General features: G+C 45.5%; 1 protein-coding gene across 3 annotated transcripts in view; it reads left to right on the forward strand.

Moving 5' to 3' along the window:
• DYNC2I1 (dynein 2 intermediate chain 1) overlaps positions 1–17,675 on the forward strand; it is a 2,286,904-nt gene that overhangs the window by 663,839 nt on the left and 1,605,390 nt on the right. For all 3 annotated transcript variants that reach the window (XM_069647988.1, XM_069647989.1, XM_069647990.1), the window contains one exon: positions 7,599–7,800. In XM_069647988.1, coding sequence (XP_069504089.1) covers positions 7,599–7,800 — 202 coding nt within the window. The remainder of the gene's footprint in view (positions 1–7,598; positions 7,801–17,675) is intronic.

Below are 17,675 nucleotides of genomic sequence, written 5' to 3' on the forward strand. Positions count from 1 at the left end.
ACGTCCTATGTAACATCCCCTCCCCCTCTTTGGATTGCTTCATACCAAACTGTTGTCTTTGCTAGCGACCATCTTCTCAAATCTTCCCACCATCTATCTATGCTTGGGCCTTGTTGTGACTTCCAGGACATGGCAATCCTCCTCTTCGCCAGAACCCATGCCAAATCTATCAACGTATTTTCCGGTCTAGCTGTCTGGTCGTGCAAATATGCCTAGAAGGCAGGCCTCTGGCTTCTATGCATATCTGGTTATACCCCTTTTTCTTAGTCTTTGTTCTATATCTTGCCAAAATACTTGTATTACAGGGCAGCTCCAAAACATATGTGCTATATCTCCATCGCGCCCTTTACAACGTGGCCACTCTTTGTTGTCGGCACCTGGGATATTTTTGCTGTCATGAAGCTCTATGAAGGATATACAATTGGGTCAGTTTGAATCTAGCATTCCTCAAAACTTATTTGGGTTATAGTAACGCCTTGGAACATCCACTATCCGTTAACTGCTCGTTAATATCTAATTCCCATGCATTCCTTACTTTGGTTTTATCTGCAGCAATGGCCTCAGTTAGGCCCTGATATATTCTGGACACCCCATGGTCCCCATCCGATAAATCTTATAACAAACCCAATACCTTGTCCTCATATGCGGATTTTGGGAAGGTCAGCCATCTCCTTATTATAGCATGTAGTATTCTGGCGTATGTCAAAAATTGCCCACCCTGCACTCCAATTCTGTCCACCAATTCTTGGAACTTCAATAGTGTGTTCGAGCTAAACAAGTCTCCTATTGATACGAATCCTACACTTTCCCAATAGGTTCTTATCTGTGCCAGGTCAGTGTCACTGTTCCCATAGATGGCTTCCAACGGTATTTGAGGTGAGTAGGGTGCTTCCCTTTTTATTATTGCCTTTCGTTCTGTCCCACACTCCTCTACCTACCTTCAGGAGCGCTGAAGGGTCTACTATTCTATCCTTTCCGAGCCATATTGCCTCTTTTAGCAAGTAGGGTGCCATCTCTGTTCCTATCAAGGTGTGCTCTACGGTTTCAAAATCTGCTAGACAGTGGTCGAAGTGTACGAAAGGAAGTAGTGGAACTATGTTCCCTACTTGCCTGCACCGCTCCCTACAGACCCCATCACCGCGCCCGCCTCCCATGCACAATAAAACCCCCAAAAAACATATGCCTGCTCTTTAAGGAAATGTCCCGTGCAGTGCACTGAAAGTGCAAGTTTCAACTTCTTCCTACACTTTTATTTTAAAACGAAACCATTCAGGAATGGTTTCTTTTTAAAATAAAAGTATAGAACGGTAAAACTTAATTAAAATAAGTAGAGGAGCACCGCTCCCGCCCACTGCTGCTAGCCACCCAGCTGTGTGTTGTAACTGCCCTGCTAAATAATACAATTGAAAGTGCGGCAGTCGCATTCCGCCACCTCCATGGTCCCCCTGCAATGTGCTCATAGCTACTGTGCGCCTACCTTTTTCCATACGAACCTCCCACCATGGCATTTAATTCTTTAAAAAGGGTCCAAGGTATTGGGTATGGAACATTAACAAAATAATAACAGTCTAGGAAGGGCAACTATCTTTAAAAGTGCAATCCTACCTGCCATGAGAGGTGATGTTTTTCCCAAAATCTAAATGATTTTTCTAATCCCGATATTGCCCTTAGTGTATTTTGCAGATGTGTCTCTAGCTTTTCATGGTAAATAACAATACCCAGGTTTCTGAATGCATCAACCTTCCATTGAAGCACTAGACATGGGAGACTGCTTTCCACAACTCCGACCCATCTCCCCAGTGGGAATTTTTTTTTACTAATTGCTATTCTCGACAGCTCTGTGAAGTTTACCAATACTTCCATATATGCGTCCACAGTGTCCTCCGGGTTTGTATATACAGTAACATATCATCTGCATATAATGATAGTACATGGTGTACTCCCTCTATTTGATGTCCCATGTCCTTAGATTCCTTCCTCAAGAACACTGCTAGGGGTTCCAAGGCCAGGATATACAACATAGGGGACAGGGTGCAACCTTGTTTCATGCCCCTCTGTATCAGCAACTGTTCCGAAATATGCCTACCCATCTTCACCCTTGCGACCTGTATAGAATATAATATGCTGACCCATTTCATAAACCCTTCACCTATTCCAAAGCTTCTAGGGAGGCCATCAGCCATTCCCACCGAACAGGATCAAAGGCCTTAACTGCATCTAACACTGCCACTGCACATCCTTCTGGCCAGTCCCTTGTTTTATCAATGATTGCGTGCAAGCATCTTAGATTCCCAGATGTCACTCTGCCCGGGACATACCCCGTCTGGTCAGGATGAATCAAGATTGCTATTACCTTTTTCAGTCTCTCTGCCAGGACTGCTGTGAGAATTTTTGTATCTTGATTCATTAGTGATATTGGTTGATAAGAATCGCAGTCCTTTCCCTGTTTCAGCATCTGAATAATTATAGATTCCTCCATGCTCTGGGGCAATATGCCTGTCTCATATACCTCCTCCAATGTTTGTAGTAATTTCGGTGCCACTTCATCAATTAATTCTTTATCAAATTTGACAGGTAAGCCACCTCCCTCCAGGGCTTTTGCCCATAAGAAGCATTGTTATAATATTTCACACCTCTTCAAGTGAGAGAGGAGCCTCTAGTGCTGCTTTGTTCTTCATTTAGTGTGGGTAACGCTGTCTCTGACAATGTCTCCTCTATTTCCCTTAATTTTGTGTATCTTGAGTCATCATATAGTCGTTTATAGAATGTTCGAAAAGTCTTGTTAGTTTCCTTCTGTGATCTCCAAACTACCCCACAGTCATCCTCTATTTCCAGAATGCCCTCACAATCCTCTCTATCTTGGCACAGCCACGCTAGTAATTTCCTTGGTTTATCCCCATGCCTGTGTAACCTTTCTGTGTATTTTGCAAAACTATACTTCCGTAATCTTTCCCAATTTGCCAGACATACTTGTCGTAGTACGATGATCTTCTCTTCGGACTCCGTATTTCCTCTTCCCGCTCCTTCCAACTGTTTTATTTCTGCTTAGGTTACTGCCAACTTTTTTTCCATCTCCTTCTGTATCCCACCCGACTTGGCTACTGCTACTCCTTGCACCACCACCACCTTCAAGGCATCCCATAGTACCTGCCCTTGTGCCACACTGCCCTCATTAATGTCAAAATAGTCCTTTATCTGCTGCCTAATATCCCCCTTGAATGGGCCATCACATAGTCTTGTGTCGGAGTTTCCATGTAGGTATTGATGCCGTTAGGTTGGTAAGAACCCAGGTCACTATTAGAGGTGAGTGGTCTGATAACGTTCTCCCCTCATATGAAGCTCCCACAAAAACTCCCCTATCTGATCTATGCCTGTGAGGAAATAATCTATTTGCATGTATATTTTATGTACCCCGGAATAAAATGAGAATTCTGACGTAGATCTGTTCAACCACCTCCAGACCACTTGCGGTTCTAGATCTCTCATGAGTGCTAATAGGATTTGTACCGTGGGGGTGGGGGGTGGGGTGTCAACGTGTGTTTATCGTCTGATCTGTCCAATCTCGGATCAGTTGTACAATTAAAATCCCCTCCCCAGATCCATTTCATTCCCTTAAAGGAAGCCAGTCTCTTGTATAAGGAGCGAAAGCAGGCTGCTGTGTTATGATTGGGTGCATATGTATTTATTATGCAAACTTCTTTTTTCTCCAGGAATCCATGTACTAGCACCATTCTTCCTTTATTATCTGTGAAAATTCCTACTTTTATGTTGATCCATATCCCCCCACCTAGGAGCAACCTGCTTTGTTTACCTGCTGTGAAGTGCGTCTCGTGTAGTATTGAGATTGTAACTCCCCTACGGCGTAGATATGTTGCCGCGCTTATTCTTTTTATATAACTATTTAAGCCTCTCACATTCCAGAAGGAGATTTTTAACACGTCAGCCATTCCTTCTACCCAATTCGTCCTCCACCTATGCAACACTCTATTAATCCCCTGTCCATCAACTGTAATGTATCCCATCTTTGAACTATATGTCTCAACTGAACCCAACGTTGTCGAACGTAGACATAACTGTAAATTAACTGCCCATCAGAAAAACATCCTGTCGAGGCATCACCACCATTTAAACTCCCTACAACTTTTCGGGTCTGGTGGCTTGGTACCACTAGGTAATGTAAGTACTCCTAAAAGGAGAAGAATGTGGAGGTAACAACCTGCCTAACTAAGGTGGTATAGTTTGCAGGTCACTCTTGTCAAAACTATTCCTACAACTGAACCTCTTCCCCAGTTCCTCTCAAACCATTGTGTCATATATTGAGTCCGTGCACCCAGTGTCTCTTACATACATTGTCATAATTCTTCACCTTGCATCCCGCTGATTATCTTCCACATCCGGTGCTATCTTGTTAGTGTCCATCCATATGTCTACATCTTCGTGGGTATCTAAGAACAAAGTCTTTACTTTATGTAGCACTTTCAATTTTGCTGGATATAGAAGAATATATGTTATGCCCTGCTTCCAAAGTCTGTCTTTCATAGGGACAATTTGACATCTCTTTTGTTGAACTTGTATGGTATAGACCGGGTAAATTGCCAATGTGATTGATCTGTGACGGATTTCTCTGCCATTCCTGGAGAAGGACAGGATATTTTACTTATCTCTGAAGTTTTAAATCTTTGCTAGGACTTTGATATGATAGGACGTGGCACCGGGCTCTGGGGGCACTCCTCGTCAGTGCCTGGTGAGCCCTTTCCACTGTGGACCCCTGAGACAGGGCTCCTGGACCAATCTCCTGAAGAAGCAGATTTTCAATATACGTAGTGGGGTCCCTACCTTCTCCCTTAGGCAGTCCCAAATTTCGAATATTGTCCCTTCTTGCTCTCCCCTCTGCATCTTCCGCCCGGTCTTCTAGCAATCTCACCTTCACCTGTAGCTCCTGGACTTTCTCCTGCAGATCCTTGGAGGTGGATGAGACTCTGCTAGATTACGCAGATCTTGTCGGAGAAGGCCCACGTCACTCTTTATCTCGCCCGTGCAGGTTTCCATGGAGGTCCTCAATGCTGCTATTGCTTGCCTCCCATATTTTATCGTTTGTGCAGTGAGACGGAGATGCTTGCTCATCCTGTATGGGTTGCTCTTCCCTTTCTGCACTAAGCAATTGTTTGGTTTCTCCTTTTTTAGTGAACACTTCCATTTTTGTCTGTCTTGGCTGTGCAGCGCCCTTTTTCCTTGCCCATTATGACATCGGGACATATTCTTGGGAGTCTAGGTCACACCGAGAGCCATTCTCTCATGTAGTTTGTTCCCTACTGTCCGGACCAGTCTGTGTATTCCACTGCTTACTAAGCCTCACCGGTGCTCTATTTGCATGCTACGTCCACCAAGCTGTGGACTATGTTAGCTCAATGTATTTTGAATCCTTCGCCTGGCAACTCTGTCCTCCACTGATTATTATGAGAAAAGGGACATTTACGTTTTTCCATCCCCTCGCCTCCTGCCATGTGGGGAAGGGCACATCCACTCAGGAGAGTACCTTGCTTTGCAAAGGGTAATCTTTCCCTCTATATGTAAGTAATCGGAGTAGTAAGCCCTGCCAGATTTGTCCTCACTTATTCACCCAGCCACCGCCTCTCCACCGTGTATCACCGTCTACTTTTACCTATCTCCCCCACCACTTTGCAGCCCAATCTGCCAGTTTGATGATTTTTATCCCTCGCTCTCACTCACAAAGCTCTTCTTATGACCCCAGCAGGCTCACTTCACCCTCCACAGGCTCCATACCACCCGCCTGTATTGTCCAAGAGTAGGATAGTCTCCGGATTGGCCTCTCTCTAAACAGCACGCATTTATTTCAGTACCTCGAGCTCTCCTTTCCATCCAATCCCTGATCTTGTCTGTAAACGCTTCGTGTACCGGGACCTTGATTATCCGCTCTACAGCCTCCCATGCACTCTGCACCCCTCCAGGACCATTCTCCTATTATCTTCCTCCGACGCGCAGGATTTGTTGTCGGATCAGTCCTATCTGCCCAAGTCCACATACCTTGGAGGCTGAGCCGATCCCTCAGGCAGCTTTGCAGTCCCCCGCACACCAAGCAGCACAGCATTTTCCCTGCTCCACCGGTCGTGCCCGCCATTTTGGAATCAGCAGGCAAAGCTGCTTCTTAGCCAGTTTTCCTGGGTGTGGGGCTCTGGATTTGTTTCTCCTTCACCTGGAAATCTTCTCCAGGGTAACAACTCACCTCTGACTTAAGTATATTTCTTCCAACTTCTGGGCGCACAGAAGATATCTATTAACAGGATCCCATCAGAGAGCAGGAGAGTGACACGTCTTCCTCACATCGTTGCTGGCCACACCCCCTGCCTTTCCACCATAGCCCTGTGTGATACCTGTTTGGATATTCAATTGGTCCTGAAATTGTTGATAGCAGCTAGTTTTGAGTCCATGTATTCCTGTTCCTTGATGTTGCTCAATCTTAAAGTGCCACTTTCAGTGGCAACTACTTTTGCTTTGAGGTTCTCTGAGCTAGTTTGTCATGTTTCAAGATAGATTATCATGTGTACCAAAATCAGCTATGAGCTTGTGTACAAGGATGTCTTGCAGTGAAGGATTGGGGTGCCTTGTATGACATTTGTCAGGCAGCAAAGTGGGCCTCCCTGCACTCGCTTAAAAAACAATTTCATCTGCACATTTTATTTCTTGCACCTTTCTCTCCTTTCATTATGGCTGTGGTTTTCTTTCAAAGATAAGGATTCTGCTGAGGCTTTGTATACATTAGAGGAACAAGTCACTTACCTTAAGCATTGTTTTTTCTGATGGATAACATGTTTCACAGATTTCTCATTAAGCCTCCCACCTACCCCTGTAACAGAAAGCTCTTCAGCATATGTGACAGGGGGAAAAGATGCGGACTGTAGACACCCTGCTGGAGCACTATGTTGTACATGCTGTGCTCTGACAGTAGCACTGAAGTAATCACAAAAAATGTATTTGTTTCTTTAATTCTTCAGATGTTTTTTTTTTACCTGTTTTCACTAGACCCATGACTGCTTTTCTGCCTTACACCTACTTATAAATATCCAGTTGACAATCTGATCAGCAAGGCACATTTGGTGTGAAAAGACTGCATTTAAAAAATGTGATGCCTAAGTAGACACTTGAAGCACTCTGGTGGAATGAATTTAAAATGTTCAGTCTATCAGTCTACTTGAAAAACAGGGCTAGTCAAAAGGGTATACACCCTTCGCAGTTACATTTAAGTGATCAAGAATTCTAGCCATGTAGTTTCATGGGGACTTTCCAATGCTTTAAAACCCAGATGCTTTTTAAGTATGTGGACATTGCTGTTAATTACTTAATACCCATCACCGGGGGTTAAGTACAATAACTAGGGTTTAAGGATTCAAATTTGTTTTGCATGTGCAGGTGATTCTTGACCGTTTTTTTTCAATAGATTTAAGGTAATTATAACCTCATCATCATCCTCCATATTATCTGTAAAATGAGGCCTGTTCCTTTTCCAAATCTCTGAATTATTTCAAAATTTAAAAAAAAGCACATTTTCAAGTGACTGATTATAGGGTTCTTTCCTGAAGGCCTATGATGACGATTTTGAAGATGAAGAGGAAGAATTTCGGGATGAGGAAGATCAACCACGGTTAAAGCAAGAGGAGATGGCAATTTACAAGACCGCAGAAATGGAAGAAATACAAAGGGCCATCAATGCTGAAAATGACTTGATTTCTGCTATTCCGTCAAGACATAGTCGAAAATCATATGAAAAAGATCAAGGCAAAGGTTTGAAAAATGTAGCTTTATTTTTATGATCGTTATTGATGGCTACTAATTCGATTTTACCAAAGGTACTTTGGTAATGTGTTAATGTTCAATTTAAACTTGCAGTGTCCTGTGAAAGTCTCTTCAACTCTTCTTAATGAAGGGGTAGTGCTTCCAAAGGTTATATTTGTATATTACCATATTCAGCTGCACCTGGGCCATCTATTTTCGTGCCCTATTTTGTGTTCCGCCTCGGGTGACAGACTGGACCTCAACCTGTCAGATTATTCCAATTGACTGTTTCCTTTTATCCAATCCAGATTGTTTTACCCAACGAATAAAAGGTCTTACAGGTAGCTGCATGATGCTAAACAATGAGCAGTTAGAGTCCTAGTTAAATTAGGTGAGTTGACATGAACATTCAATAAATGAGAAACCTGGATAAAAGATTGGGAAGCAACACATCTGAGATAATCTTACAATTAAAGCTTTCTGATGGGTCATTAGGACAGTTAAGACCTCCGCTCGCCTACGGTATCCCAAGTACTGTGAGAAGGGTGTTCGATTATGTAATGCCAAATTTGTAAAGCACTTGACTGTAATTGTAAATGTTAACATGTTCCACATTTAGATGGAATTGTGAATGATAGCATGTGCCTTGTCTAAATAGAATTATGATTGAAAGCATACCTCTGACTTAGTTAGAATTGTGAATGATAGCATATCCTGCACTGGAATAGGTAGAATGAATAGAGTGAAGAGAATAGGTGGAATAGATGACATAGATAACATAGATGGAATGGAAGGGTAGATGAAGCAAAAAAAAGGGTCAGAGTAGACTGAATGAATGGGGTAGAATAGAATGAGTGGAACCTGTTGAAACTCACACCGCGCGTTGTATCACTGTGCACCTGCTCCCGTGTTTTTGCCATATATCTGTATCCCATATACATGCTATATATCTGTATCCCTCATATATCTGTATCCCCATATATACCTGTACTGACCCTGTCCCTAAATATCCATATGTCGATATGTATGTCCCCACCGTCCTGTTCATGTGCCTGGTCTCAGGTGCTTTACAGATAACCACCATATCATGCCACTACGCTTACTCTCTACTATACACCATCATTCAACCTGAACACAGCTATACCCCTGATAATTTGGCCTAGCTGTCCACATACGAATACGACCCCATGAACGCCTCATCACCCTAATAAAACGCATCTAGCTGAGCACATTCCGGCCAGCTGCTCACATAGGCGTTCTTCAGGCCTAACACAGCCAGAACCAAGTCTGGGTGTCCACCCACCAGACTGCACACATCCAACTGATATCTTCAGCACCACACCTATTGCTAGGAAGCAGCTATCATCCGACAACTACACCAGCTGCACACATATCGGGTGCACTCACGCACCATACAACACTATCTCTCTCTACTGATCTGAACTACGGTTCCCGAGGGCGTTCAAACTACCAGCGCTTTGAGGTCATACCAATGATATATAAGGCGCTATATAAATGGCAAGTAACATAACATAACATAACATTGGTGTGGCATTGAAGAGGTGAGGCAGTCTGGACAGACATTGCATTTAGTAATTGTCCGAAATTATATAACATGCAATTATACAACATGCAATTATACTAGCAAAGCTCACTACTCACGTTGATTGTTAGTTTTGAGACTGATCTACTGTCTGCTTGGTGTGGGTGGGATTGCATTGCCCACATTCAGGTCATGGTATTTGGAAGTGTGGACAGTCCCAAATGAGCATGACCCCTGAAGTCAATGTGTTGCTGCTGCACGAAAGAATACTTTGTGCTTGGTCAATTGGTGTCTCTGGCTATCCAAATGCAGTTAATTGCAGATATGACCTATGCAAAATAGGACTGCAATTCGTTTTAATTCAGAAGGCTTTCAAATACCTTTATCCCTTTTAGGGGTTATCCATTGGAGGCAGATGAACGGAAACATGTAGTTCAAATTAAAGTTTGCAAATGAAGCAGCAGGGAGGACTGAAACTTTAACCATCTCTACAACTTTAATTCAGGACTCGTGACTCTGAAAATCTTGGCAGTTCGAATGGCGAGGCACTACCGGAGTTGATATTCCTTCGTTTGTTTCGGACCTGAAATAGTAAGCCCAAAAATATTGGACTCTGTAAAAGAACATTGCGAGCCATTCACGAACAGCACAAACCTACTTCTTACTTTGTCTCTTTGGAACTGCCTCTATGAAAAACCTCCCTCATTAGTACAGACAAATTTATAAATGGCGCTCCTAATTCTGCACTGTCTCATAAAGTGACTTATTGGATCAACATGCATCCAAAAGCTCATAAACCATACCCTTGCCCTCATCCCTGCACCTCTCCCCAAAACTATGTTGATCTCACCCATTTTACCCCTCCCCTCTTTTTCATTTTCCTCCACTGACCAGGCTCGGATACCTCTGGTGAGGGCACAATACGCAGCGGCTCTGGGCTGTGAAATCACTGCAGTGCTTATTTCATACAGTATAAAAGCCTTCTAACCCAACATAACTGTAAGCATGTAATAATGGTTGCGAGGCAGGGAAATATACCAAAATGTTGCCTCCAGAATTCCGACTGATGAAAAGTCAGACTTTTTTTTCCCGACCCCCCCCTTACACCACATATATATGTGTAGGGGGTACGGGATATAACAAAAGTATGGGGGGACTGCAGGGGGTCTCCCCTGCATATATTTATGTGCTGTAAAGTGGGTTGAAAAGAAAGTCTGCATTTTCACCCGTCGGACATCTGGGGATCGCAGTAATCACATTGATCCGCGAGGCAGCAAAGTCTCAGGCAGCATTAAGCCCCTGGGAGAATGTGCCTTTGGTCACATTGTAGTCCAATTGTTGTATATATCCTAAAGAAGGAAGTTACAAGTTATTCGCAAGGGAACGAGGGCCGTGTGGAATGCCACCAATGGTCTGGCGATAGTGGGAAATGGCAAATCCACTAGATGAGGCAATCCTAATCAGACCTGTTGAAAAAATAAAAGGCTAGCTCTGAACCACCAGTGGTCCTATTCATAGTAGTGAGTTGAGACCAAGAAGGGTGGGAGGTGGCCAGGTGATCCTTGTTCGAGGCATGGCTGTCTTGACTAAGGCTGCATGGTGCATGCCATAGGAGTAGAGGAGAAAGGGATCTATGAGCTGATCTGAGTCTTGTTAGTTTGGTTAATAGTCTTGTAGGCCCTCTTCCCTCCAAGCATAGGGCATAGGCAGCAATAGAGCAGAGAAAAAGTAAAACCCATTCCCAGGCAGAACACTTCAGCTTTTGTCTTCCTGAACGCAACCATCCTCCTGTTTTGCCTTTCCAAAAAAAAGTGCAGAGACATTATCTTTCTCCCCATCACACTAAGTGAAAAACATTGTCCACTTGAAAGGCAATGATCCACACACTCACTCAGCCAGATCATGGCTCTTTATGACTGTGAGTACATAAATTAACAAAACACAGCACAAAAAGGGTAGTAATGCTTCACCATTAAAGCGCCAGTCCTGAAACTCTCCATCCCTGCCAAATCTGCACTGGGAAACTCCAAACCAGGCGAAACTGAGAGATTTGTGCTTAACGGGAAACAGAAAGCGACACGTCCATCTTTTCCTCAAAGCTTCTTCTGAAATCCTAATCTGATGCTCCCCAATTTAAACCTCCCACAAATGCAAGTTAGTATTTTTCCAGAAAGTGCACCTGTTGCAAGCCTCCACGGGCATTCGGCCAAATGTCACATGGAAATCTCCAGGAGGTAAACACTTCCCTTTTCTCATGGGAGCGCAAAAGACAACATAACCTGGTTTTCGGCCCCTGCAATGCTAACAGGCAAAACAGCCCTTGAAGCACTGCAAACTCGCAAAGACGAGAAAACATGTTTTTCTAATGATTCAAAGAATGCAAACAGTATTTAGGGCTCACATTAAAATGCAGCTTTCACTGTGGGTTGAGGAAAATGTCAATTGCTGAGCGCACCCAGAATGCATTCCAAACAGACTCCATGTTTTAGTCAAAAATATTCCATTTTAAAAGTATTACACCTCCTTAGCTCCACTCTCCCTCCTCTCATGAGCACTTGATGACGGTCTGATCCAACCACCATGCAGGGAGGGAGATGTAGTGTGTGTCGTGTTAAGAGGCTGGGTGTTGAGATCATTAACTCCCATGCTGTTTGCCTCTGGCACAATCGGTTGTGTTGGCACTGTTTTTAGAATATGCCGAAGATGTGCTCTTGGTGGTCCGATTTGCATATCTGAAGCCAGGCATTTTCTGACACACAAGGCCAACCTTTCCTCCTGGTGTGAGTTTGTGGGTTTACTATTCTTATTTCAAATATTGACTTCTGCGGATTCAATCCAATAGCCACCAGACTTATTAATGACTTGTTGGAAGGTATGTTTTTTGGTTTGATTTAAAAGGGCTAACTTGATATTTGGAATAAAATTGATTTTTTTGACTTCTGGACTTAATAGAGCTTTTTGACCATCATCTTGTCTAAGTGGAAAACCAGAGCAGATTATCTTGCTAACCAGAAATATAGTGTGGGTATAGAACCTTTCACAATGGCGCTGGGTTGGTTGCCAGTTTCCTTTGAGTTAAAACGTTGTGGAGTACTGTAATATGTTCAAACGCTCAATGTTATTGTATATTTTTGCACAGTTTAGCCGACACGTGTTTCGACCCAACAACAGTCATTTTCAAGGCTCTGGCAGACATATAGTAGATGCAGTGTGAGACATACAGAAGAAGCAGCGTGGTGCAAAACGGTTTAGGTCCCCACCCAGATAGTGTAACCAGGTTAGTGACATTCTGTAGAGTGTGGTTCAATCCTGAGAGGTTAGGTGACATTTAACAATGTGATGTACAATAATGTTACAGTGTCCATAATTAGTAGCAATGTCAGCAACATGTGGGTTTGTTATGGCAGTATTTGCATAGGACATTGTGTTTAGCATAGTGCAACAGGTTGTATGACAAGGATCACAAGGTGTTTTATAACAGTTTAATCCAGGTATAAACATATTGAATAAACATATCACAGAATCCAAGAAAAATGTCTACAACAAGCAAATAGCGAGAGCATCAAACTCTATGAGCAAGCTCTTTGAAATTCTGAGATCTTTAGAAAACCCCAAGGCATTATCGCCCTCGGCTCAACCTTCTCAGGGTGACTGCCTAAAATTACAGGAGGACTTCAATGCTAAGATCTCAAAGGCAAGAGAAACAATCAGGATCACACGTGTCCCGTCACACCCCCGAGAAATTCTCCGGATTAACTAACAAGAGTAGGGGGAGGCAGAAAGATTTGAATTCTCAACTATTACAACACTGGACATGATGTCCCGTTTATCCACCATGAGACCCACGTCCTGTGCAGATAAAATCCCACCCCCTAGGATTGTCTTGGAACACAGAGATATTTTCATACCCTTCCTTACACATCTGGTAAATGCATCCTTTCCCGATTGCCACACACCAGAATCTATTAAAATAGTTAGCGTCATGACATCTAGCAAGGTGCAGGCACATACTGTAGGTCAGGTCTGGACTATGAGGGTTGCTGTCTGGCGCAGGCTGCAGTATACTCATTCTGACAACCATAACTGTTTTCTGCCTCCACCAAAATGGCTCCCAGAGTCGGATGCCAAGTGGAAAGTAAGATGGGCCCTGGAAATCAGTTTTGTAAAGATTCCTGGAGCTCTAGTGGTGCTCGGTGCAGCCCAGGGCTATATAAGCCACGCCCTGGGCCACACCCAGTGCTTAGCGTTTCCTCCGGCTGCAAGTTGGGCGCAGCGTAACTCTTTCCTACCTGATTCACAGCCCACGTGTATCTGGCCCAGCTGATGAGGACCCCGCAGTCTTCTGTGTGTTCACCGCTGCTGCACCTGCTCCTTCCAGAGTGTTTTCACGACTCTGTTTCCAGCGCCATACCGCAGGTCCTGAAAGAAAGAATAGAGCAGGTCAGCATTCAACGCTTGAGCTCTGCTCCGACTCTTCATTATTCATTGCTTGAGCTCTGCTTCAAACCTCCATTAGACTACTTACCTCTCGGCTTCCACTCGACGTCTTTGACTTCCTTTCTGTGCTTATTACATTCGGGAGATTCCGTGATTCACCGCGACCTGGCATATTGCAGTGCTGCGAACCCTGCAAGAAAGAAGAGACTTTCATTACAAGGAGACATTTCATTAGAACGTTTGTGTGGAAACTAACAGTATAGACTCTAATAATATGCGCCACATCCAAATAACGCGCTTGACAGCCTGAAAGCTGAAGAAGCAGGAAATCCTGCAAAGCAAGCTAGCAAAGTTCAGAAAAGTCATTAAAGACACGCAGAAGGAAAAAGCAGATAACAAAGGCATTACTACTTACCTTCAGGCATCAAGTGTTGCCACAGCTGGCCTGGGCCACTAACCCAGTGAAGAAACTGGAGAAGCAGAGCCTGACCGCCTAAAGCCTTCAGTACAGAACGTTATTAAGGTGAGCAGGAGTTTGCAGTGCCAGCCAGCCCATCCTAGGGGAGGCAATACGGGAGGAGGTGGGAACAGTGGTTACACAGTGGCTTATCCCATTAATTTGTCCTTAGGTCCACCCTTCACCCAGAGGGCTCCGTTACCAACCCAAGAATCCAATCAAATCACCCCTGACCATACTGGTTGCTGGGCAGTTGCTCCTTCAGCATCTCAGTAGGGCGAAGAGTGGTTTGGTCAAGCAGCACAGCACCAAGCCCGAGTACTACACGTCGACAGTCCGGACCAGACACTCCTGCAGGGCACCAGAGGTAAGCGTTACATACAGTCACTCAGTTAGCCAAAAAGCCATGCTTGGACCACAGGGACTCAAGAAACTTGCGACCAATTGCAACTTTCTATTGAAGATCCTAGATAAAGCAGCTATACTGCAGTTGCAAGCATACATGGACGCAACTAACATCTTGCATAGGCAACAATCTGGCGTTATGCCGGCCAATAGCACTGAAACAGCTATGGTCGATCTCCTGACCCATATGCTCATTATCACTGACAAGGGCATGTCAGGCATGCTGGTGCTACTGGACCTGTTCACGGCCTTTGACTTGTTGGACCATGAACAACTTCTCTGGTCTTTGGAGCATGTGGGCGGATTCTCTTCAAAGGCAACCAGATGGGTACTATCCTTTCTTGCCAATCGAAGATTTAAAATTCACTGGGGCAATGTCTTTTCGGCCTTGGCGTCTATTAATTGTGGAGTTTCACAGGGGGCCAGTTTGTCTCCACTACCTACGGTAAGGACATACCATACACCCTTCCTTGTCCCTATTCACATTCCACACCGAGAGTCTGTAATCAGTCTTTTCTTTCCTTCTCTTTACTTGGTGCTTCCGATCCTTGATCTTAAATGTACTGCCATTGTGCCTTTTGTTTTGTACTCACCTGTGCCATACAAACCCCCATGACAATCAATAGGTTTATACTTGATGACATCAAATCCCTATTCACACCCAGAGGATCCACGGAACATGCGTTCAAACTCAGATGCAATGTACCAGAGATATTGAGACACACGTTTGTAAAACTGGAAAGACTTTGCACCAAGGACGTTAATAAATTCTGGCAGCGATTTACACTCCAAACTCCAAAGAAAGTACCGTATTGCCATGTTGTCATTTGTTTTGTACTCACCTGTGCCATATGAACCCCAATGACAATTCAATATGTTTATACTTGTATTAAACCGTTATAAAACGCCATGTGACCCTCATCATACTCTTACGTTCCATCCCCTTTCCTCCATACTGCATCGGCGTCCCTTCCAAGGGATGGGAGACAGAACCCTTTTCACCAGAAAAAACCTTCTTCCCCTTTAAATTTAGAGGCGCGCGAGGGTGTGGACCTGGGAGCATGCACTGCCCTCCAGCGCCACACCTCAGTCCCCTTTTCTGTGTCGACGGGAACAGGTCGAATTCACCAGCACTCCTGGGTTTGGATTTCGGCCATGTAATTTCACGTGTGGATACTTCTTCTCTTCTGGCTTTTTTGTCTTTTATCATTCAGGTACTCGGTCTTTAGGCGTCACGCTCCTCCCTGGCGTATGACGACTTCTACAGGGTTCAGCAGGTGTCCATCCTGCGACTGGCTCTTCCTGACTAAAGACCCCCACACCCTCTGCCTACAGTGCCTTGGCCCAGACCACGGCTGTACCGTATGCAACACGCTTTCCTCGAGGCCTCTGAAGAACACACTAGCCAGGTGGAGTGAGCTCTTCCAGAGATCGCCTCCAAAGGACCTAAAGGACTTTGTCTATCATCGATCCAGGCCCAAGGTAGGGCCGCTCTTTTCCAGTGCACCCCGCAAGGGAGACTCCTTCCCAAGGACTTGCCCGCGCGGGAGGGACCGCTCAGGTCCTTGTACCAGCACAAGTACTGAGGCTGAATCAGCTACCGGCCGCCAGGCCGAGGGTTCAGTAGATACTCCTGGTGACAGTGCTGAGGGATTGGAAGGTTGTTTTATCTGGTCTTCACCCGAGGGGCTGCGCCCTATTACCGGCAACATGTCAGAGGGGGCTCCTATACGCAGTTCTACCGGCAGATACATCGAGGGCAAAATGCCTATCAGGCCCATGATCCACACTCAAGAGTCCTGGACAGGGCAGGGCCCAGTGAGCCGAGCAACACGACGCAGTCATGTGGAAGGTATCTCTCACAAACTGGCAGTCGTGCCAGAAAATCCAGACATCCGGCCGATGCCGCTCCAGGGAAGGCAGCAGGTGGAGGATTGTCTGTCAAGGTGGGACTGGTGTCAACCAGGTATGTGGCCTACAGCTTACCCTTCCTTCGTGCAAGGCAGGTTCCTGCTGTGTCCATATGGGCAGGGCACGCAACGGCTCCAGCAGCCCCTCGCTACCCTGTCAATATCGCCTACCACCAATCCGGCCTGCCAGGACAGGTTCTTTGAATGGTTCCTCGGGCTCATGAAATCTGCTCGGATGGGGGACATCCTCAAGGACGCCATCAGGGATGTGCTTCCGCCAATGGCTCCAGCGCCGCAGTTACTGGTGCAGACGCCCCTGGCCCCTGTTCAGCCTCATGTCCAGGTGGTTCCGCAACAGCCTCTGCCTCAGCCTCTGGCTCCAGTCTCCACACCGCAGCCCCCGGCTCCCAACTCCCCTCCTCTGGTCCCTGACCTGCAGGGGGACACAGATGTGGAGGAAGACCCCGACACACCATCTTCAGCCAAGGCCTTCCACGAACGTCTGGCAGGGCTGGCAGAGTACTGGGGCCTTCCTCAATCGGAGGTCGAGCAACCAGCAGAGGCGGTCTTCGCAGAAGTCCGCACGCTATGTCCTGTGACTAGAACGGGGATCCCGATGCAGAAGGACGTAGTTGCCTTGGCCAAGAAAGGTTGGCTCAAGCCCCACTCAGTCCAGCCGGTGAACAAACACCTGGATGCCAAGTATAGGCAGATGGAAGGGGATACACTCTTGCTATCGGCCCATCCTCAGCCACACTCCTCGGTGATCGCTGCAGCATCGCTATACTCCAGGCCTCAGTCGTCCTCAGCCGCCTCCTCTGCGGTACTACTAGGCAAGAAGGAGAAGATCTTGGAGGCGTATGTAAAGAAGCTGTATTCCAACTCTTTCTTGCACCTCTGTCAACCCAACGCGGATGCCATGCTGGCAGCCGTTAACCAGAGGCTCTGGTGAGAAATTGCGGATTTTCTTCCAGAGCATCCGGCGCAGAGCCAATCACGATTCAAGGCGAGATTGGCAGAGGCCAAGATGGTGGCTCAGGACATCATGGAGCCCATCGTGGCCCGCATTGACACCTCTGACCGTGCCAGCTCCATTGCCACGGACATGAGAAGAACGGCCTGGCTCCGTGCT

Source organism: Ambystoma mexicanum, chromosome 2q (genome assembly GCF_040938575.1).
Source record: "Ambystoma mexicanum isolate Mex_15411 chromosome 2q, UKY_AmexF1_1, whole genome shotgun sequence".
NCBI lineage: Eukaryota > Metazoa > Chordata > Amphibia > Caudata > Ambystomatidae > Ambystoma > Ambystoma mexicanum.